This window comes from Ambystoma mexicanum, chromosome 2q (assembly GCF_040938575.1).
Source record: "Ambystoma mexicanum isolate Mex_15411 chromosome 2q, UKY_AmexF1_1, whole genome shotgun sequence".
NCBI classification, from domain to species: domain Eukaryota; kingdom Metazoa; phylum Chordata; class Amphibia; order Caudata; family Ambystomatidae; genus Ambystoma; species Ambystoma mexicanum.
The window spans coordinates 198898007-198922447 of record NC_090924.1 but is presented as its reverse complement, the minus strand read 5'-3'; the positions used below and the strand labels follow the sequence as shown (position 1 = coordinate 198922447).

General features: G+C 46.0%; 1 protein-coding gene across 2 annotated transcripts in view; it reads left to right on the top strand.

The window, feature by feature from the left end:
• Nucleotides 1-24441, top strand: part of BMERB1 (bMERB domain containing 1) — a 1034991-nt gene that overhangs the window by 956686 nt on the left and 53864 nt on the right. For both annotated transcript variants that reach the window (XM_069647125.1, XM_069647126.1), the window contains exon 4: nucleotides 7326-7440. In XM_069647125.1, coding sequence (XP_069503226.1) covers nucleotides 7326-7440 — 115 coding nt within the window. The remainder of the gene's footprint in view (nucleotides 1-7325; nucleotides 7441-24441) is intronic.

Genomic DNA, 24441 nt, shown 5'->3' with positions numbered 1-24441 from the left:
CGTCACTTGGCATTTTATTAGCTAATATCTTGTGAATCCCAATATGTGCCGCCTTCAGCAGTACGCATTAGCCTGTACAAGAGGCCGAGCAGCGGGGAAGTGGCAAAGTACTGATCTAGATGTTTGTCAACATTGGAAGTGCATTACTTCTTCAACCCCATGTGCGTTTCTTTTTTTTAGAATGTGTACATTTCGGATGGGTTTCAGGCGAGGGACTAATTGCTCTGATATTTAGTTAAAAGTAGTTGGTGCAAGGGCTTTGCATGCTCAGCATATAAAATTAGCAGTGTGCCTAACTTTGGCTTTGAGTAAGTATTTGGCTGAATTCCTGGCGGAAAATAGCTATTCGGCTCCAGCCGAATACGTTGCCTTCTCATTTTAATGCAATGCAACAACTCAGACATGCAAGTATGGAGGGAAGATTGTAAAGCGAGTGGAATTAAACATGATCTGAAAGCATTTCCGATTACTAAGGTGCATATATTTGTGTACTGGCGAGGATTAGTGAGAGGTAGGCATTGCTTGCGTCTATGGGGAATGCTGATGGAGAATCTTGAATTCATAATAGCTACTGCGTCAATGCCAGTAGGAGTGAGGTAGTCAGTTATGTGCCAGGCAGACTGACACCCCCCTCTTGGCCCCACCTAAGAGGCTTCTGGGGGACTTCAAGTTGAGAAATCTCTCCGGATCAGCTGCGGGACAGTCTGCCAGAGAGATATGCGCGTGGACTAGGTTTGTATGGGACACAGGGAGCTATGCTCTGTTGGTGAAATGGTTAGAAGGGGGAGGATGTTTACAAAGAAGAAGACTGCCCCAAAGGTGAATTGTGTCTTCTAGGTCAATAGGGCTGAGGACGAGTCAGCTGCATGTCAGACAGCGCAAGATGAGGCCGACATTTCACAACCCATTTCAAACTCTTCGGAGAACTTGGAATACCATCATAAACCAGTCTGTCCAGACAGGAATGGTGTGAAAGATGAGAGAAACGTTCTGTGGGGGGAGAGAAATAGAGAGAGAGAAAGCAAGTGAGTGAGAGGGAGAAAGAAGGAGAACTGTTGGTTTGCAGGATGGGGGGCCAAAAAGGGAGATACAGTGAAAAAGCCATAAAACATTGCATTCTCTCGTGTGTTTTGATGGAGTAATTGGGCGTGATTGAAATTTGGTGGAATTGAGCGACTGCCCAACAGGCAAGTGCCTGATTGGAGCTTACAGGGTTTGAACAAATATAGTCACATGCCAGACTTTTCTACGTTTTTTACCCCTGCTCCAACCCTATGGCCTCTTTGGAAGAGTCTTCTCCTGTGTTTGTTACTTTGGGGTAGTGGGGAGGGGTCGCCTCTTTTAAAATAGTAGGGAATGGGAGTACAATCAACTCAAATGTACTCTGAACTGTTGTCCTGCATGAGCGGATAAACCATGTATAGATTTCTGTGCGAACTGGATGGAAGGCTTGAAACCCACTTTCCACCTAACATGCTTAGCAAGTCACCAGAGATTGCAATAAGTGCGATTTGCAATGGCAGTTATAATTTGCAGCATCTACCCTGTTCATTGCAACTTAGCACTTTGCATTCAATAGGCCTGCCACTTTGAGTAGTACCGGTTTTGCGAATGGAACATCCTTTCATACATCTGGTCTTTGCTAATTTGTTAAATGTTTACTACTGGTGTGTGTGTTAAATAATGAGATGTTCATTAAAATAAAGTGAAACATAGGAACACACTTAACACACAGTGCTTTCAATTTTCAAGTTTACAACATGGATTGTTAAATCAAACAACTACATCGCTCCATATTCGGCTTTGGCGGAATACTCGAGGAACTATTCAGTATTCGGGCAAATACTAAATATGCTATTCAGTACACCCTTGTAGAAATATAGCTTCCCTCACTAGAATGGTCAGTGGAGGTTTGGATTCTATTAGCAATACGCAGGCGAGTATTATGCATTAGACGTCTTAGTAATACGCCAGCAGCAAAGAAGGGGCGTTTAACAAATACAAGTTTAAAGAACATTAGCAATGAGGTTCTGGGGAAGGAGGGAGAGAGGGACGGAAGGAGAGAAGGAGAGAGGACAGAGGGAGAGACAGAGAGGGAGAGGAGGAGAGAGGACAGAGAGGGGCAGAGGGAGAGGAGGAGAGAGGGAGAGAGAGAGGGAGATATTGAACTAGGACACTAGGGAGGGAGAGAGATATTGAACGAGGACACCTTTTTCTGATGAGGCTGGCAAAAGGAATTGGAATCGCACAATTCATACTGGCACAGGAAATACCCTTGAATCCACAGATACAAGATTTGTCCAAGAGATGCAGTTATTGAACTTGAAAGAGAGGAGAGATGTAAGAGGAGAGATTGGAAGGATATGCTCACCTCTGCGTTAAGGGGATTTCAAGCCCCCTTCACATAGAGATTATACATTATATTGCCAACATGGAGGGCTCGTAGTAGAAAGTATTTATTTAGGGTTTCGCTGTAGTACGGTCGCGCAGCCAGACAATCATTACAGAGCATAGCAAGCAAGTTTCAAGGATGCATGTTGACAGCGATTGGTTTATGGTGGGAGGGTTTGAAAGTGGACTTCCATGGCATCCTCCAGCCTTCCGCCTCAAAAAAAGCCATCTTGGGACACAGCACTTCGGACTGAATCAGCGCAAAGATTGGACATTTCATTTTCAGCTAATTTAGCATCATTGTGTCATTGTGGTGGAGGAGACAATACATATATGGCTACTTAAGAGATGAGAAGCGGGACGACTACAGGAGGTCAGATGGGAGAGGTGTATAAGCTCTCTGGAGAAGCATGGTAATCAATGGACGTGGCAGCGGCTTCTTATGAGAAAGGTTACTGCCCGTGACAGAAAGATCCTGTTATTGTGATGCAGAGCCATGGCATGGCTTCTGCAGGAAATTAAGGAAAGGAGACCGTATTTGGCAGATAACATCCTTAAGCTAAGATCTGAATCAGGCGGTAAGGAGGAAATGCAATTTAAAACCAAATGAACACTGCAAAGGGAGGAATAATTAAGCGTAGGAAGGGACGTTATGTGAATGGCGCTCAAGCTTAGCACCAGTCCTGGACATGCTCAACCTATATGCTCTCTGAGAATTAAGGCATGGCCAGCTGACATCACAGAATGGTAACCATTAATAGTGCATTAAGCATTCCCTTTAGAAAAATGTACTAAGACGTTTACTTTGTACACTGAAGAGGCAGAAACGGGATCCCATCCCAGGCCCGGCTAGTACAGAGGGTCCAGGCTGCCTTGTAAAGTTCCTGAGTGTCGATGGTGTCAAGGAACATCTGAAAAAGGACAGTACGTGCCGGAAGACCTGGAAGTGAAACCTTCAAAGCTATTAATCTATGTTGAACCTGAGAAATTAGGTTCTGGGGATTGCCAGCTGGATCCTTAAGATGACAAAGAATCAGTCTGGGGAAGTTGTATGACAGATCTAAAAAGTTTGGGTATCCCACTTAAGGCCAGAATAGTGTTTCCTGGACCAGTGATGCTGTGATGTAAGCTTGCGGGAGCCTCCTGTGCATCGTGGAGAATGGTGGAAAGGCATACCTCTTGCAATTGATCCAATATTGGAGGAATACATCCAATGCAAGAACCTCAGGTCCTGCAGGTGAAGAATCTGTGAATTGGGGTGTTTTGGGGAGAGGCGATTCAATCTAATTTAACGGACCCCTTGTCTGCGCAGCATCCAGTAGCTTCTGTTTCTGAGAAGACAGGCGGTCCAGTTGACAAGTTCTTTGGGTAGACCAGAAAGTTATTCTGCCTGGATAGGAATGTCTCTGGTGAGGCAAAAATTGAAGTTGGTGGCAAGCTCCACAAGTTGTTTCGACAGAGTCCACCCCCCCAGATGGTTTATGTGGCAGACTATTGAGACATTATCTATCTTAAAAACAATGCAACAGATTAACCTGTCTTTTGCCACACTCTTTAGAGTGAAAGAACCCCCCTAGTAACTCCAAGCATTTTATATGGAGGGGTGATTCTGAATTTGATCATTTCAGGACCATCGGTGATATACACAATTTTGTCCTCTTTAATCGGGTTGACTCGACTCCCAAAAATGACTGTGCCATTATAGAAGTTCATGTGCTTTAGGCACTAGCAAAGATGTTCTCTGGTGTCTTGGGAGAGCGTTCAGTGACCTGAATTGTTGTGGCCTCTTTGTAGGCTGACAAAGGACTTAATTAGAGGGAGGTGAACTGGTATTTGGTCCCCAGCCAAGTGAGTGGGAGGAAGTCATCTAACCAGAGGGCCATATTGGCATCCTTAGAATGCCATCCTTTAGAGATAATCTTGCCATCCCATCAGAAGGAAGAAGGGCATATCTTGAGATGTGTATGCCCTCCATTTTAAAGCCATGATTAAGAAATTGGTAGTTGAGAGGTTTCACGTGTATTATTAATCTGTAATCGCCTGACTTTTTAAACAGAAATATGTTGTAAGCAAACTGTCTGGAGTAGGAAGGAACTCTGGTAATTGCCTGTTTTGATCAAACAAAATTGCACTCCCAGAACAATATTTTAAGGATCTAGCTTGGAACATTACATTTGCTGTACTGGGGTTCAATGTAATACGTGGGAATACAACTAAGTCTACCGCAAGTCGAAACCCTGACATATCCCGGGTATCCAGGAACCTGGAGTGAAGGACTGGCAAGCAGGGAGGCTCTGGGTGAACCTGCCACCAATATCTTCAGGAGAAAACTAAATTAGGCATTGAATCTCTCTGATTCTATGATTACCCCTTTGGTTGTTGCTGCTCTACTGTGCCCCACCATCTAAGTAAGAAGGGTTGTTGGGAGAAGGAATACTGTGAGGATGTGTGGTCTCCTCGGGTGGTGAATTGAGTGGGTCGGTAGGAGGTCTGTGAGGAACAACCGGATGCACAAGCTCATGTTCTCCCAGTCTTGGTAAAAACCTTGGTTTGAGAGACTTTGATATTTTGCTGTAGTATAGCTAGAGTGCAAAAGGTTTGTACAAAGGTGACACATTCTCCAAGAACTTTCTCACAGAAGAGTATACTGCTAGCTCTAGGGCCCAATTCCCTCGAGGCCATGTTAGTAACCTTTCGATATATTCTCAGCATGACATTTCTTCTCTTAGTAGAAAGAGTTGAGCTGGAATTGCACAGAAGGTAGACGTTTCTATGGATCCACCCCTGCAGCTGAGGGTAATCATTAGGCATATTAAACACAGAAGCGTCCTCTGTCATTTCAAAAACCTGGCGGTTCTTATCCTGACAAGGATTTATCAGAACTCCTCCTTATGCTGGCTGCCGTTTTTCATTAAAGAGGTAAGCATGGCTAGGTTTTGCTCCCAGGTGTCAGCCACCTTGGTAGACAGGGAAGCATGGGGGCCTTCAGCCTATTATCTGTCCATTTTCTTTTTCAAGGGGGTTTCTAGTCCAAAACTGTAAGGATTGTCCTACAAGTTTAAAAGGAGCCCATGCCAAATACCTGGTGTGTTGGATGGAATCAAGGGGAAAAAGTGCGGACATGGGTCACCTAGCATGGCATATTAATTTGTTTGCTTTGGAGGTCTTGCATTTCTTTGAGATGCTTTCATGGATTGAATGATCAGGAAGGCCCTTCGAGAAAAGATAAAGTTGGTTATAGTGATATGAGAGAAGGAACACAGAGGAGAAATATCCTTGGAACAGCTCTTTGAGAGACAAACTATTTCCCTTGACGTTCCTATGGAGAATTTCTCCATTTCTTAGGTACTTCCGAGGGTTGCTTGTTAGCCATGGAATTCCAGTCATGTGTAGGGAAGGGATTACATTCCTGTAAGAGGGGGAAAAGGAGCCAAGGGAGAACGGGGTAGTTTATGCTGGCCATTATTGGAGTCAATTGGGGTGAGTCTTTGGCTGATCACAGTGTGAGGATCACAGTCCAAGTGGCATTATAAAGCACAGTATGCACTGTCGTATTAGATAACTTCTGAATATGGGCAAACGTCTTCATCTCTACCAGAAATGGAGTGCGGAAGAGCGCAGTCGGGGAGTGGGGCTATAGACGAAATTTCCTGCTGTCGCTGCCGGGAAAGAGCACAGAACTGCGTGAGAGGGGCTCAATAGCTGGGCTATGGAGAGTTGGAGAATCATGAGAAATGGAAGCGCTTGAATGAAATAAGATACATCAATGTTCATATATAAAATGATAAGGAACAGTGCTGTATCTTATCTCAAGCTGCAAGCAGGAGGAGAAGAGGACGCCAATCGAAGTCCATAGCTAAGTAGACATCAAACCTTTCTAGACATGACGTGGAGCCACCATCCCAGACTGTCATTGTGAATGTTTTCTGTGCTTTAAACTTCGATTTTCTTCAACTTTATGCTAGTAAAGAAGTGTTCTGCATGATAGGAACCCTCTGTGTTAGCCATAGAATTGTGTCAGTGCCCACCCTCTAAGAACTGTCAATGGACAAGTTGCACATAGCTTCTACTGGATTTAGTTGTGGCCTACAGGTCCTTGGATTATATAGGCCCTGCTGAATACTATCCAAGAGACCTTCTTCTGCTTAAATAAGAACACTAACTAAAGCCATAGACTATTAGACACCAATACCCAGTTCCAAGAAGCAACTGGAATCAAGTGGAATCTTCTTCACAAACTGAAAAATGGCTTCTTCCCTATACCCCATTTGTCTTACGTGTCAGTGCATAAAAATACTAATACTATCGTCCCTTCTTTTTCTGCATTTTATTATAAAATTAGATTTTTATAAAAAACAAAACTGTTGCAGAAAAGTATTATGTTTTTAAACCAACATCAAAAAACACAAAAATATAAACTTCATGGAAAAAACAGCAGGACGTTGACAATAATGAATTACTCAATTATTAGTGCTTAAAACAACCCAAAGCAGGCTCTAGCACCTGACTGCAAGTGCTCACATCCATTCTGAGGTCTCACCATTCCCGCTTCGCAGATCGGGCCTTCCCTGTGGCTCCACCATGGACTAGGAACTTGTTACCGACTGCAATCCTCCATCTTCCTGCTGGGATTGAGTTTCCTCAAGCCTTGGAGACTCATCGGTTTGCTTACTTATTCATAAGCTGTTACATTGTTTTTCTGTTCTTTCATGTTTCGTTGGCTTGTAAACCCTGTATGTGGTCATTATGCTGCAGTGTCAACTGTTGTGAAATTACCTTTAGGCGTCTATGTGCAAATTGTTGCACGGTGTCCCACTACCTTTCAGCCAGGGACCCCCTTTAGACATTTTTAAATAAATTAGACAAAATACACCCACCTGACTATTTGGTCGTTTGCAACTGTCAAATGAATGACTATTTTTGTTTTTTCACAGAAAAAGAAAAAACAAAACCTCAAAAACAAAGGGAAGAAGAGCTGATTCAGAAGATCCAAAAACTGGTGCAAAAACGAGATTTTCTTGTAGATGATGCAGAGGTAGAACGATTAAGGTAAGAATTGAGGCTTTCTAAAAAAAAAAAAAAAACAACAACAAAAAACCACCAAATAATGAAGTGTCAAAAAAATGTTGCTGTACTTGAGTCGAGCAGTATATAGGTTCACATTTCTGCTTGATTGCTCCTCGCTTGTTTGAGAGGACAGCCATTGGTTGCAAAGAGGTCTCTCTTTTAAGGAAAGGCACTTGGATATTCAAACTTTACCCAAATGTCACTGGTCATAAAGAATGTGTAAATTGTAGGGGTAATTTCACCAAGGGCAAAGCAAAAATACTTCTCTGTCCCACAGAAAATAAATAGTTTCTTAAAGCATGGGACATACACGGATTGGAAGAACTATCAAATTGATTACCACACGACTCTTCAATTGAAGCTCTCTTGACCTTGCACAGAGGAGGAACTAGCATTTGCATATCAGCCTGGCCCCACCCCACAAGGACAGTACAGCACTGAAATGCTAGGCAGTTCTCCTCTGAACAAGAGTACCATTAGCAACCAACAAATGTGTTTCGGTCTTGTTGAGCCTCCCCAGTGAGGTGCGGGTGCGGAGCTCTTTCTAGGAACAGAAAGCGGGCGATTCACATGTGGATTACCCTTTAAACTCTTCTGTGAAAGGCACTCTGAACTAACACGTGATTGGGACTCGCCATATAACAGGCTTCAGGTCTGGGGTTGCCGATTGTGCTCTAGTTCAGGAGAGTCTGCAGAGCATTTTGGTTCTCGACTGCACTTTTGGGTGGGGCCAGAAAGATATGCAAATGTTTATTCTCCTCTGTGAAAAGTAGCGAGAGCTAAACACGATTGAGACTCTCACAAGTGGGTCACAGCTATTCTAGCTTTTGGTTGAACGTTTCTCATAATTTGTGTTCACCATTTAGTAGCGGCAGCAGGTTACATATTTTGACTGTACTAAGAAACTCAAGGAAACTACCACCACTCCTTCCTCAAGGGGCGTTTTCTGTTCATAAGGGAAAAACAATGGAATAAAATGTACCACAGAGTAGAATATTACCACCAGTTGTAACAAGGAAGGGTGGATTTCACCAGTGTTGGGCAGCATTCATGCACTCCACATAGAGCAATACACTTGAATAACTGATGTATGAGGACTGATGTCTGTTGACACGGAGAGTGACTTCCAGAACACGCGACGGTTTCATGCAGCAGAAGTTGAAATATTGGAGAACCTCCTATGATTCAAAACTATGTAGTATTCCACTTGATGGCATTTTCCAAAGCCAACGGTGGGGTAGAGAGTAACCTATAACCCAAAACTATGCGGCATCACTATGACGAATGTAAGCTATAAAACGCTGCCTACGAAACAGTCCCTGAAATGACTGAGTGAGATATGGTCCCGGAGTTAGGTGGTTAGAATAGGAGTATTAGTACCTGAGTACACAAGTGCTAAGGACCCTATGGAAGAAGAGTCAAGCATTCTGTTACCCAGCACTCAGAAAGGTCATTGGGGCTTTTCTGGAAGGATTGCCTATTACTCGGGTGTCACAAGTTCGGTGATCTTCTGGTGTTTCCAGCAGCTCCTAAGGCCCATTTGACATCTGAGATTTCAGGGGAGCAGTTTTGAATTCCCTGAGGTTCCTGTGACATTGGGAAGCAGCCACAGGAGGAACAAAACATCAGAAGCCACTGTTGTCATATTGCATGTACTAGGGCATGAGACAAGCCTGTCCAACCCGATGGCAGGGCACGTCATGTGGTGGAAGCCGGCAGGAAGGCTTATGCGACATAAGCAGGTAAGCAAGACACTTTGGGCGTTTCATTTTGTTTTTTGTCAATGAACGTATTTAGCAGCTGCAGAATTCAGGCTCTGTCATTTGTTAGTGTGTCTTTGTTCTGGTGCTCTCGCCTCTGATAGCTCTGTGCAGCAGCCTGGGAAGCCAGCCTTTCCAGTGGACAGAGGGTGCAAGGCTGGATACACAGAGTCATGCGTGGTGGCCACCACCCTCTGTCTTAGTAAGTTGCATGGAAGTCTAATTTCCAGAGTCACTGGTGAGGAGCTTTATCATCAGGAAGGTGTTTGGAGGTACCAGCATGAATCCTTTGCGTTCAGGTATTGTTGGAACTATAACTCAGTGGCTTAAGCACTTGCTGCTGAAATCTGGGTGGTCTGGAGGTCACACATTCAATTACGAGCTATGCCAACTCAATCTTCCATCCATCCAAGGTGGTTAAATGAGTACAAACTTTGGCTGGGTAATAATATAGCTTTCATGTCCTGCCATGAGGGCCATCATGACCTTTAACGGCCCGCAAGCCCGAGCTAAGGCAGGCTCAAGCAATACAAGGGCTTCAGCTCTCACTGTGTGCCGTTAAAGGCCATGTCGGTTCTCCTGGTAGGGCATGAAAGCAATTTGCACCCCAGGGTTCATCCGGGCTGCGAATGGCTTTCAAAACTTTTCATTGGGAGATCCGTGCTGCTAGTGCAGCTGATCTCCCAATGGAAAATAAAGAAAAAAAAGAAAAGATGGCCGTCGCCCTATGGAAAGGGGACTAAGTCCCTTTTCCATGTTCATGGCAATGGCCAGATGGGAGGAGCTTCGGTACCGGAGCGCAATGTACTATTCCACAGGATTGCGAAACAATGGCTATTAGTGAGACTTTTCCACAGTCCTCTAGCGAGGGGAATTAAACCATCTGACATAATGGTAAAACAGGGTTCCAACCAAAAGGTAGGCCAGAGATCTCTATAATGGTAGCTGGGGCAGAGGTAAGGCTTAAATCAAGGGAGGAACGAAGGCCTCTAGTGAAGTACAGTTAATCCCCACATTTAACCCCGAAAGAATACACCATATTCCCACTAGTACCCTAAAAATGATACTTTTAATACAGACAAAATATCTTGTTGGTCAAGTAAGTTAAACATAACGCATAGTAAAACCCAGTGTATGCATAAAAACAGTAACGGTCAATGAAGACCCACCCATTCTGAATAGTAAATGCAAGCCCACTACCTGGTGGTAAGCACTAATCATTTAGGCTAAGAGGTGGGAAAGAAAAGGGAACACCAGACGACAATAACCATAATCACTAGAAATATTTGTGTACAGGCGTGTTATAAATGACTTATCATATCATAATCAGGAGCAAAATGCCAAACAGAAAACAGGCACACCATTCATTCATATAGCTCCTAGATGGAGAACAAGAGGTTAATATTTCAACAGTCAAGCGCACCAAAAGGTAGGATTAGATTCGTTTTATAGTACCATGCCAATAGTACTGAATCGATACTATGACAACTAGCAGTTATACAACATGAAAGAGCATTCTCATAGATTGGTGCATAATGAATACATTTACAAATGTATTTAAACATCAGTGGTAAAAGTGAACATTGCAGTTCTTTTCAGAAAACACCAGACACCTGAGGGGGGCCAAGTAAAATGACATTGTTCAATTCAGAGTTTGAGACGGGAAAAGTGCCCCATTGCATATAATGTAACAAAGTGTGGAGGCAGAGCCATGGTTATGGAGAAAGGTTAAGCAAGTCTGCTTTCTACTCCGCAGGTGTGGAGAAGGTAGCAACCTACCTCAGGCGATGTCAGAAGAAAAGAATCTCACAAAGAGCTCCAGTTCCAGGCTTGTGAACCAGGATCCCCAGGAATAAAGGAAGCAAGTAGGTTTCAGGTCAATGAAAGTCTAGAGCAAACAGCAATAGAGGGTGACCTGCAGAAACTCATGACCACTGCTTAAGGGCACCCCTGAGGGTAAGTTTCAAGAATAACCCACCAGCCCAGTGGTAAGTACTCACGGTTGCAGTTCCAGAAAACACAGCTAAGGAACCACAAAAAACCCCAGTGAGTAAAGGTTGCCGGTTTCGGGTCAAGTTGCAGGATCCTGTCACCCAGGGACATGAACCGCAATATGATTACCCAGACGACCCAAAAGAAGAACAGATGGCCTTTCAACAAGGGTGATTCACCAGCCAGAAGTGAAAACAACAAGTGAGGAAGACCTCCGGAAGATGAGGAATCTGACCACGTGGATCCGAAAGACTCGATTGACAAAGAGGGTCAAGCCAGATAGCAGAAAATAGCTGCATAAAGGAAACGGTGAAGGCATCCCAGGTCATCCCAGACAAACATTAGATGTATGGTAGTGATGGCCCACCATACCTCTTGACGATGGCAGCTTTGTACCTCAAGGCACTCAACCAGGAAGATAATTTGTGAAAATAGCAATAAAAGGACCCCAAAACTATGCTAGAAAATGCATCGATCCTATCGAGTGAGGAGGACCGGGGGCGGATGGGGTCGGCCCGGGCATAGCCCAGGAAGACATCCAGCAACAAACCAAAAAGACAGAGCTACGGGTATGGGACTCAAAGTCCAGGCAACAGGGTCAAACCTGGCCCCAGAGATGCAGCAGCATGGCTTTGTAGTGAAAATTGTCCCGCTGGTAAGTAAAAACATCAGACTTCCTGCAGAAATCCATCAAAGAAGGGTTGTTGAAAAGAGTGGGGCAAAATTGTAATTTCTATCGACAGAAATTGAGGGCCCTTAGATTAAACCCGGGAGAAACCGCCTAAAAAATGGGTGAACATGTCAAAAACACTGTAGCCCTTTGGATCAATAACAAATCCCTAGAAGAGTTAATAGAGATGATCACCTTAGAATAGTTCACCAGTTCCTTACCCCCTTTTTTGCAAAAAGCCATCTTACAGTTAAGTCGACCTACTCTAGCTATGAACATTGAAACTGCACAAAACCACTAAGATGCAGCTAAACACTTCCACTCAGCCCATCGAGGGGAGGAACGGAACGATTACAAACGTATCCACCAACCTCAACCTCTGGGAATAGACAAACAAGGGGTGTCGTACAGAATCAAGGAAGGGATACCAAAAGAAATCAAGAGATCTGACCCTAAATCCAAAGACGAAAGCAGAAAGGAGGAACCTAAAGGAAGTGGACCACTAACTCTTATCTGCTTTTCCTGTAGAGAAACAGGGCATTTAGCTAGACACTGCCTGAAAAATGTAAGGGACGAACCCATAGAAATAGGCTGTTTAAAGGGAGAAGAGTGGGAAGACCCCGAACAGGATTTAGAGACCTTTAGCACATGTTTATGCCAGTCTCCTGCTGACTTCATATCTGAAAAGGCCTGGGGGAATGGACATCAAATAAATGCATTAATTGACTCGGGTAGCAATTAAACCGTTATGCAAGCTGACTTGGTAACAACAAAGGACCTTGAGAACACCGCCCTAGTTAGAGTTACCGGTGTACACGGGGACAATGACGTATACCCCAAAATACCAACACACATTTATATCCGGGGTGAGCCCTGTTTAATATCTTCAGCCATCATTCCGGGACTCCCAGAGGAAGTTATTCTGGGTCGGAATTTCCCTACCTTTTCTACTGTCATGCAGGAAACCCCAACTCCCATTTGGTCGATTTTTTACCCCAGAATTGCTGGCAGTCATATTACTACTCCAAAACTCTCCAATATGGGACTGGGAAAAATCAGAACCCCTTTTAAGATATAAAGAACCTATGAAACCTGAGTCAACCCTGAGAGACCAGTTCATGGATTACTTTAGAAAGAGCAATACAACTACTCCAGCAACATCAGCAAAAGAAAATTAGCGGAATATGTAAGAGTTCTTCAAAATATCTCATCGATGTTCTCTCCCAGGTCTTAACAACCAAGAACCTGGACAAAGAACAGGCATATCCACCTTGCATAGGGGAAGGTTATGTGAGAATCCTGAAGGTGTCTCACCCGATAGTCCCCGAGGATCTGTCATCCAGGTGGCCAGGACACTGCCATCGCTTTTGGATCCAGTTCCTGGGGATGGACTAGTGCAGGAGGATCACCTGGAAGAGGGGTCCCCGGGGAGTGGAAGTGGGACACCGGAGGGTGAGACGCAGTATCCCCTTCCCAATAACACCTTTTCCCCATCCTACCAGGTAGGATACCTAGGAACTCAGCCCTCCCCCTTCGCCGACACAAACACTTTCTCATGGGAAGTTCATCGTGAGCGACAACAGACTAACAGCAGAGCCGTATATCTGACATGTCCCAACACAAGGGTTAGGCAGAGTCAGGCAATTACTGATAATTATACACACCCAACTTGCATCACTCTCCCCCCACATAGATAAAAGGCGTAGCACAAAAACCCACCCTGATAGAGGCAAAACACCAGAGGAAGCAGCAGTTCTGAGATGCCATTTTAATACGAGGAGAAAGACGGCGAGAGCAGAAAGGGTTGTAAGGAGGGAACTGAACTGCCCTTGGCCTTTTCAGAGGAAGAAAACAGTTACTTTCATGAGCCCTTGAGCATAAGAAACATAAGACCGGGAATTAAAGCTGAAGAAAGGTGCGTTGTGTGTCGAAGGTACCCAGTGCTTTCCCACGTACTGTTCTTGGCTCCAACAACAAAACCGCTTCAGCAAAGTCAGAACAGCTGGTGAGTCTGGGAAACTGATAGCAGACAAGTCTGTGATAGAACCAAGGTTGCAAGCAGCCACATTGTATGAAGAAATCTGCAAAGAACAAAGTCCAAGGTCTATGTGATGAGCGACATGAATATAATTGAATATCTAAGGAGTGATGGAACTTTTGAAACTAAAGTGGATACCATATACAGAGTAGTCCAGCCCCACATGGGTGCTCATTCGAAAGGTCTCTGCTAGGTATCCAACTGAGAGTGTAAAATTGTGAACTGGAAAATCGAAGTGGTCTTGCAACGGGTCAAGCCAAACCCTGTGCACATTTGAAAGTCTTTGATAGCTAATATGAACTGTAATTGTAAAAAAGGGATATCAGCTTGACTGAGGGGAATCCGGGATGAACAGTGAGTCACCTGAGAAAAGGTATACGAGCTGTAATTGGTCCAAGCACGGCTGAGGGAGATCCAGGGTGAAGAGTGAGTCACCAGTGAAAAGGTATTGCTGTGGCAAATGTGAACCCGACTGAGGGATGCCAACAAATTGAATTGAGACTGACTGGTTCGAGCTCGGCTGAGGGAGACTAGTTGTATGAAAGGGATCTGAGCCCTGTAGAGGGGGATCCAGTGTGAAGAGTGACTCACCTGACTTGCGTATTTGTGAAAGAATCGTTCATTTGTTTTTGGTACATCAGGCCCTCTGATCAATAGACTTTGATAACATAAGAGACCTGGACACAGAAGGCCCTGATGTTGGTAATGAAACTGTGTCCTCATGCCGAAGAAGCCCAAGAGTGTGCTATGTTCGACTGAACCGCCTTGTACAGTGCTGAAAACGTGGTAAAGGGAAGCCAACGGCCTAAACATCCTGACTTATCATTTTGTGAACACTGCTTTCTTTTTCATGAACGTTATCCCACCCTATTTGTAACTTAGCAGTAAGGAGTGGCAATATGTTTTTTAGTATAGGCCCCTTTTATTTTGACGAGACTCCACTAGGACTGCATTATTATTATTTGATGGTTGTAGCTTGCTCCCATCTCAGATTTGGGTTTATATAGGCGTTTATCACACCCTTGATAAAGTTCAATAAACACCCTTGAACTGTGGTCACTTGTGTCTGTCTTACTTTGACACCATGCCTTCCTTACACCAGCCACTCAGACTGACCCTCAAAATTGCCAAACACCCAGGTCCACCCACACAGTGTGTATTGGTCAGTTTAGGACATGGGGTCAACAATTCCAAACCACTATACGGGGTGCAGGGCCAGGTTCAGAGTGACCCCAGGTTTGCACAATGGTCATTAAATGCCTACTTCCTAGTTTCCTCAAACAAGGAATGCCCCATGAATCAAATCGCCGATACCAGAAAGGTACATTGGGCTACTAATGCGGTAAAATCGTATGCAACCTGGTGTAGTCAAAGACAAATTACAACTACTACCATAGCCTACCCCCTAAATTTAATATAGGGTGACATAACCACAGAGGGTCAAAATGGGGTGCTTAAAAAGCACCCCTATGCTACGAACCATTTGGTCAACCATAACACCATATACTAAACAAAATGGCCTAACACAACAGTTTTGGCTCATTTATTGATATAGTATTGGCATTTATCAGCCATTGACATCTGTTGTCAGTATATGCCAAGCAAGGTTCATGATTTGCACACATTTCTATTCCATTGTACTGATATCACATTGCACATATTAATTAATTAATATTTTATAACACATTTAATACCGGAGACCAGTCTCTAAGCGCACAAGGCAAACACGTCGCCACTTAGCTATCCTCCCAGCCCATATTGTTGTCAAATACTAAGAACTGCCATATAAAATCCAGGTACTCAAACCATTTGATGTACCACTGCCAGTCACTGCCATCAAAACCCCATTTACTCATTGCCATCTAACCCCGTTATTCACACCATTGTTAAAGATATGATGACTTAAGGGGGCGCTGTTGCACATGCACGTGATGGCTGCCTAGCTCTAGAGCTGCGATCCGGACCAGATCCTAATTCAAATAAAATCCTCTTTAGGAGCCACACAGAAATGCGATTTAATGCAACTCTTGTTCGTGAAGGGCTGAAGTGCACCCAGCATAACTATCAGAACAATCCGAGGTCTAATAGGTGGGAAATCCCTCCTGGAAAAACCAAACGGAGACAGCGTGGCACGGAAGCTGGCCGTGAGCACCACAAGATAATCACTTGAGCCCGCAGGGGGAGCTGAGCGTTGAGGCCGTGTGGGAAGAGGGGCCAATGGCGATTGCTGATGCGTGGCCAAACACGGTGCAGCCTTCCTCCTTGTGCTGACTAGCCCTGTGGCAGACAGATATTTGGTCACTGCCCCTTCTCAGAGAACAAGCTGACCAGACCCCTACGATCGGCCGCAGCGTGTGCGGTCCACTGATCTGCGGAAACAAGCTAATATCTGGGGAACACTCGAGCGAACAACATCCTGTTGAGGCCCCTGGGCTGCCGTCGGCTGACCCGTTACGACGGAGCTGGCCACGATTCACACCGCTGGCCTTGGCAGAACAAGCTCCAGAGCGGCATGGAGACCACAGCAATGGTGAACGATGGAATGGTCTGGGCATAACATTGTGCTGCAGGTTTCCTTGCCCCCACATCCTTGGGCCCCGTCATTGATCCTGAGGGTGGCGGACGGTGCAGACCCGATGCTGAGGCCGTACTAAGGGGCTCCTTATTGATCATCATCCGTCGAGCATCCACAAACACATCGGGTAGGAGGCATCTCCCCTGTCCAGGGTTTGAGCCCTGCGCACAGGCTTGGCTACAATACTTGCTGGAGACGAGGTCAACCATATAGCGGGAAGCTTGCCCGCTAGCCTACGTGTGCCCTACGCCAGACGCATGATGGTAGCTCGCAGTCCCGGCCAAGGTAGAACTGGGACACACGGCCTGGCTTGGATCCGGCCAGCTGGAGAGGGAGCCGTCGGCCAAATATAAGGCAGTGAGCCTTGCAAACTGTTGGGTGCTGCATAATGGTCAGAGATAAAGTGAGTACATCAAAATAACATGCTGCCCGCACTGACACTCACTACTCAGCATAATTCTGATAACCCCACAAAACATGGGAGAACACAGTCCATTTCTCTGTCCGGACCGAAGTTAACACATGGCACTCATTAACACTATAGTACGGACACTCAGAATAATCCATACAAGGCTGATCTCAACAACTTAATCTCTGGAATACCGGAGTGAAGCGAACAACTTGGGCCCGGTGGCAGACTGCAGACACTGCCGCACCCGCCACTCGAACAAAGCCACTGGACAAGGAGGCGAATGATTCTCTGGCATGGGGGTGAGACAACAGAGTGAGACCATCTACCGACAATGTCCAGTTGGCTGCTGGAAACATAGCGGGTGAGGAGTGATATCCTATATACCCCCATCCTGGTGCGCACACTCAGCCACACAGCCCGCCTGATTCATAGGCAAGCCATAAGCAGGGTGGCACCCTGCCCCCAGACGCAGGCTCAAACCCTTGCGGGTGGCTGACAATACCTGGCTTGCCCAGGACATAATCCCTGCTACAACTGGCCCAAGGGGACACAATGTCAGCTGTGTGATAGAGACTACTGAGGCACAGCGGCGCGGAACACTTTGCAACGTCACTGCACACTATGTTCCAAGAAATGCATGAGCAATACGTGATGAGGATTGAACAGACAACACTAACAGTACTCCTGTAACGTGGGAGGGCACAATGCATCCCTCTAATCAATGTGTAGTAGGTGTGAAAAGCTCACTGACAATATAGCGCCGATGCTCTGAGCAACCCGGGTCACACACAGGCGACAAACCAGATTCAGAGAGTTCCGTAAAAGAGACATTGGAACCTGTCTCCCTGAATGCACTCCTCAAGATCATTGAAACTGGCTACACAGGCAGCCCTGTCGACTCCTGTGGAAACCATTGCTGGTAAAACACTTCCTGATGCCGTGGCGAGGGCACTCAGCACAACCTGGGCCAGTCGGAACGCGGCCACTCAGGCCAGGCGAATTGGTGCACAGCAGGAAATACTTGGGGTATCACAAGGGCTGGCCATGAAATCATGACATTTTGGGATCTTCCCCCCCCCCCCCCAACTACATGCAGTGAGGCCACTGGCGCAGAACTCATTACTGCGCCGAGCTTGACAGGAACATTTACTCTAGCACAACACGCAGCACAGCCTGGTTGACGCGACAACAGTGAAATACAGAGAGAGTAAGACCGGCCTGTCACCGCTATTGATCACCCTAGTATTGTGCAGGTACAGTGGGCCGGGTGGTGCCTCCTCTGCCTCGCTGCTGGCTGGACACATAGAAATATATCCTTCTCTTGGGCTGAAAGAGACAGACTGGCCATTGACTGGAGTTCACGCCCTGACCACACTGACCACAGTGAAATACAGTGAATACAGCAAGTGTGCAACTACGCAAAATAAGATACTCATACGCTGGTCAGCAGGCTCTCGGACACTATCCCGTTATCATGAAAGCTCGGTGGTCCACCTCACACGACCCATAGGTCAGCCAATACACGGCAGCCTATCGGCACTGACAAAGGGATCTGGTGCTAAGAAGGGCCCCGATGGACTTTTGTGCGAGCTCCCAGACTCCGGCAGCAACGTTGTCAACCATAGACATCCCAACGGCGGCTGCAGCTAACTCCAGAGACGACCGTCTACAAGCTATTATGCAGAATGGATTCGTATTCATAAACGTCAAGCTGGATGATATTGTGGCTAACATCGAATCGCTCAAGGCAAGATTGGATGAAGAAAGTGCCCATATAACAGAAACCGAGGCCAGGATCAGCACGAACGAAGATACGATTGGCCAACACGGCTGCAACATTGCACAACTGAAAGGAAATCTCTCCAAGATGCGTGATAAATGTGAGATCCAGCAGAAATAACATCTGAATAGTCCGAGTTGCATAATCCTCATGTAAAGTCACGATGGAAGCGCACGTTGAAGCTCTTCTGAAATCCCTCTTCGGGACTGCGTCGTTCTCAAATCATGTTCTGGTGGAAAGAGCACACCACACCCTGGCCCCTATGCCTAAACCTGGAGCTCCACCCCATACCATCATCGCTAGACTACTCAATTATAGGGACAGAGACGTCATCCTCAGAATGGCCAGAGAGATGGGGACGCTACACTACAAGGAGAACAATATACATATCTATCCTGATTTTGCCACAGGAGTACAGGCCGAAAGGAGATCCTATGAACCAGTGAAGCAGCAACTCTGACTACGTCGAATCCCCTACGCCTTGATTTTCCTGGCCAAAATGCGGATACAGCATGGTGGCAGAGCACATTTCTTTGAAAACCCTGCGGCTGCAATGGATTACATCGAAGCCTCAATTCCTTAACCACCACGCAATCATGGAGCAGATCAGAACATGGGTCCACGACCCAACGATGAGAGGAGAGACCCAGCAGACTAAATGTTGCAGACTGTGATATCCTTTAGATTTGTTGGAATGTGGCGTCAATGGGTGGCACCTATGTAAAAAGCTTGATATGTCTGGATCAAGGGCGCTCGGTTGTGGCAGCCATGAAGCTGCAGCATACGCCTCTCAGGAAGGTTCCATAAGTTAAGGGGGAAATACCATTGTGTTGGGGTTGATAGTACGGATGGGGAGAGGGGTGTGATATGGTAAGTCCCTGATGCACCTGTAGGGAAGGAGGTACGGGTCAGAGAGACAGACCGGGTTGGGGAAGTTAAAAGTTTAAAAATGCGTGGTCATGACGCTGTGAACAATGTGAGCTTTATGAGTGCGGGTAAAGGCAGCGATACATATGGTAATCACGAATGGTACATAATATACATACGGGCGAAGGGCTGAAAATTAAACCATTAACTTGAAATGTACGGGGCCTTAACAACCCGGGGAAAGCTACAAAATTAGGTGCATACGTGTCCCAGCACAGCTAGCAGATACTGATGCTTCAGGAAACACAGGCGCTACTAAAGGTGAATGCCGACTGTCTTACCAGCTGGGGCCCACTCTGATATTATACTGAATATTCCACACAGGCCAGGGGGGTCCTTACACTTGTCCACCCATCGCTAGGCTTTCCATTTACGAAATGTAAAATAGACCCTCTGGGACGGTACGTGCTGGTGTGGAGGGTGGTGGCTGGGCACCCAGTGGCACTGGTAAACACCTATGTGCCCAATGTAGATGACCCAAAATTCTACCAGGCTGTGCTGAACATACTCACCCCGTTGGATGAGACATGGCTGTTCTGGGGAGGGGATTTTAACACAATCCTTGACACAGCCTTGGACCAGTCACAGGATGCCCGCTGCATGCTCATGAAAGCTGCACAGACTATACAACAGATATCACTACAACTACCTCTGATGGATGTTTGAAGAACACTACACCCACAAGACAAACAATACACATATTACTCTATGGTACACGATTCTGAATCCCGAATTGACTATTGGCTTCTCACCACTTTACTTCGCATACAGTGCTAGGGTGCGATATCCATCCACACAGACTCTGACCATTTCCCGGTTTCCCTGTGTCTTTAACTGAGTGATGCCCTGCCACACGCCCGGCGCCGGAGGATGCCCTCTAATATCCTCCGAGATCCCAATGTGTCGGAATCCCTGCACACAGAAATTGCTGAATTATTCAACATTAACAAAGGCTCTGTCAGCGCTTATGCAACACTTTGGGAGACCTTCAAGGTCTGAGTCCAAGGTATCCTTATGTCCAAGACCACGGGCCTGCTTAAACATGTTAGGAAGGAATTGAGCCAGGTGGAATCCCAGTTGCGGGAACATGAAAAGAGATACAGTGCCACACACAACAGGGAAACCTTGGCAGACATGAATAGGCTGTTAAGTGATTTTCACAAATTGTCTGACAGGGAGGTGCAATACATGACTGCCCCAGCTAGGGCATGCAGATATGGGGAGGGAGACAAAGCAGGGAGAACTCTGGCCAACATGTTGAAAGCAGAAAATTATCACAACCCCATAGCCGGTATCCGAGCAGCAGATGGAGGGGTGGTGACCCAAGCAGAAGAAATAAATGATGAATTTACACAGTTCTATACAGAACTGTATTCAAATCGTGATGAGAAGACAGTGGGGGGTGAAACTGCTGAATTCCGACTGGGACTGGGGCTCTCTGTGCTCCAGCCTGAGGCTAAATCCTTGCTGGACTTGCCGATTACTAAGGAAGAGATAGTATATGCCATTAAATCCTTGGCAGCTGGAAAGGTCCTGGGATCTGATGGCCAGGGCATCGAACTTTATAAAGAATGCCATGAAGAGTAAGCCCCTATTTTGCTGAACGTTTGGGAGGAGGCTATGGACCAGGGGCATACTCCTGGATTTAACGCGAGAAGCCATATAACTGTGCTGTTGAAACCACATTGTCCCCCTCATGACATGTCCTCATACAGGCCCCTCTCCTTAATCAAAAGATATTCGCAAAAATCCTTGCAACTAGACTTCGCCCCAACATGCCCAAATTGGTACACCTGGACCGATCTGGCTTCATTCCAATGAGATCCACTGCACTCAATCTCCGGCGGTTGTTCGGAGTAATGGCACAAATATTCCCAAAGGCGCGGGCAGCGGCGGCTGCGTTTTATGCCGAAATGGCTTTCGATTCGGTATCCTGGGGATATCCATTTGCGGTACTTCAATGCTTTGGGCTCCCATACTCTTTGCTTTAACAATCGAACCAATGGCCGCGTTTGTGTGTAAAAACCACAGACATAGGTGTATTAGACTGACAGGCCCACCTCAGATAATCTCACTTTATGCGGACGACACTCTCCTCTATGTCCGAGACCCTGAAGTAAATTTGGAACCCATAATGAAAGACATACACAAATTTGCACGATACTCTGGATATAAAATGAATAACTCTAAATCAGAATTATTCCCACTCACACCCGCTACCGAATGCCTGCTAAACATCAATGGATTCAAATGGGTGCCGGTCTGGGTTTGCTATTTGGGCATTATCATATCGAGTGATCAGCAGACGTACACTGACAACCATGACACTTTCCTACAATTGCTGGCTGTGAAGCTCCATTTGTGGGCCAATCTTTCTGTCTCCCTATATGGCCAAATAGCACTCCTGAAAGTGGTGGTTCTTCCTAAACTCCTATACTATTTTGGTAACATTCCCTTCTGGCCAGGCAGGGCATTCTTTGCGAAGCTTCAGTCCCTGGCTACCTCGTTTCTCTGGGGCAGTGGAGTTTCGAGAATTAAATGGGAAAAACTGGTGGAACCATACGCTAGCAGTGGCATCGCTGCACCAGAGTTTGAGCTGTATTATGTATCGGCACAAGCTCAGATCACTAAACACTGGTACAACCAGGGAGACACTGACACACATATCACGATAGAATGATATGCAGCATCCCCCACTGATCTCCGTTCTGTTATGTTTAGTACACGCCATAAAGACTCCTGTAGATTTGACCCTGTCAATGTCACTGTCCATGCTTGGTCCATGATATTTAAAAGAATAAACCTAGAGATACCATACAACCCCGAGGCACCACTCTGGTGCTTCCCTGGAATCTCCCCCACTTTTGATGAAGCCCTATAGAGAACATGGGATCCAGATAAACAACTGAAGATGCGAGACATGTACCCGGAAGGTAGATATGTGCGTCTGGATGAGTTTGTGGGAACCATTAGGGGTGGGCAGCTGAAACTGCTACAATATTATCGTATGAGGGCCGGATTTAGGGGGAGATGGTCGATGTTCCCAGAGGAACCTGTCACACATGAATGCATACGAGCTGTAACATCCGGAGATGGTACAGTGGCGGGTATCTCTAAATTGTGTGCCCTAATACAACCGTATTCCCAGTCTCTGAACACCGTTAAAGATACTTGGGAAGCAAATCAGGGTACGAGGATCAGTGACGAACAATTGCATAAATGCTGCCAACTGACAAAAACAGTATCTCTGAACGCCGGCCTACGCCTTATCCAGTTTAAAATCCTCAATCAATTGCATTACACCCCTGTAAAGATGGCTAAGTGTACAGAAAACTGCTTTGGGGAATGTTTGAAGTGTGGGGACCCACACGCAAATGCTTTTCACATGTACTGGGAATGTCTGTTGGTTGCAACGTTTTGGAGCAATGTAGCTAAGATTGAGACAATAACGCAAATCCCCAAGGCTCTCACTCCCCTGAAATATTTGTTTGGTGACATTGGTAAGGTGGCTGAAACCACAAGAAGACTTTTCAATGTGATATGTGCTGTTGCGAAAAGATGTATACTGAAATGTTGGAAGGCCCCATATGCACCTCGAACTGACGAGTTCCTTCGGGAGCTGACATTTGTGAACAAATGCAAAGAACAATTTGTAATATCCAGGTCTGTAACAAACCATCCCAAAGACATATGGGCTCCCTTCAGGAGTTATCTGTGCAATATGATATTAGATGATGACTTTTCACCTGCATCCACGTCATGAGACATTAATCCCTACATATGTATGTGTTGTTAATGTTGCTCTGCACTGTAGTGAATATTACTGTAATGTGTGAATAGCAATATGACCATCACTAAACAAAGTTTGAAAAGAAAAAAAGATATGACTTAGCGTAGCAGTACCATGTTCAATTAGGCACAGTTAGCACATACATGAAGCAATCCCATACTTTCATTTAAAACTCTGTTCTGTTACTGCCCACATTGCCCTGCCAGCCAATTCTTAATCATTTATGATAATCATTTATGTGGTACTTGGCACGATTGCTCTTCTTCACCTGACACCTTAAACCTGCTGAGTTGCTATATTCCCATTCCCTTATTTCATCCACAAAATGTGTTTCCAATAGCGGAAGACACTGGGTGGTCCTAATTGTCTCAAGACAGGTTGATGTTTCCATTATTTCTACTTGGCTTGTGTCATGGAGTGACCACAGTGTTAGACATTTTGCTCTTGGTTCTAATAATCTTTCCAATTCCAGTGGGAATTTGCACCCCGAAGCCAACATATCTAAACATGTATTGCCTAACATTCCCTTACCTGAACTGCAGGCTGTGTTGCCCAATCCAGAGGTGGACATGGACTGCAAAATTAACTGAGAGCATGGCACCGTAGGCCTACGAGCTACTGTTGATCAATATATTGGTCATTGTATGGGATGATATTCCGGCCTATGCTGATGAGGGGTTCTCTCTTTATTGGTCACGTTTCATCTTCCCCCAGGTTTGAAGCTGTGGACCGTGCTACTCTCTTGTGTCACGCCACCTGTCCTGGGGTCTCCTTACCCATTACGGCGCTCCACGTCTTGGAGGTTGTATCCTCGCTTCCGGCTTCGGGGTTCGGGGGTGTCCCGGGTCTCGGGCGCTTCCGGGTCTCCTGTGCACGCTGCTTTGCGCATGCGCGGGCGTCCACTCTCCGCGCTTCGCGCATGCGCAGTGCGCAGGATGCTCGATTCTGGGAGGTATGCGGCCCAAGCCTCGTTGTGGGGTATCCAATGCCTGGGAGACGGAACGGCTTGCGTTGCAAGCCTCCCAGGTGTTGGTGGGCC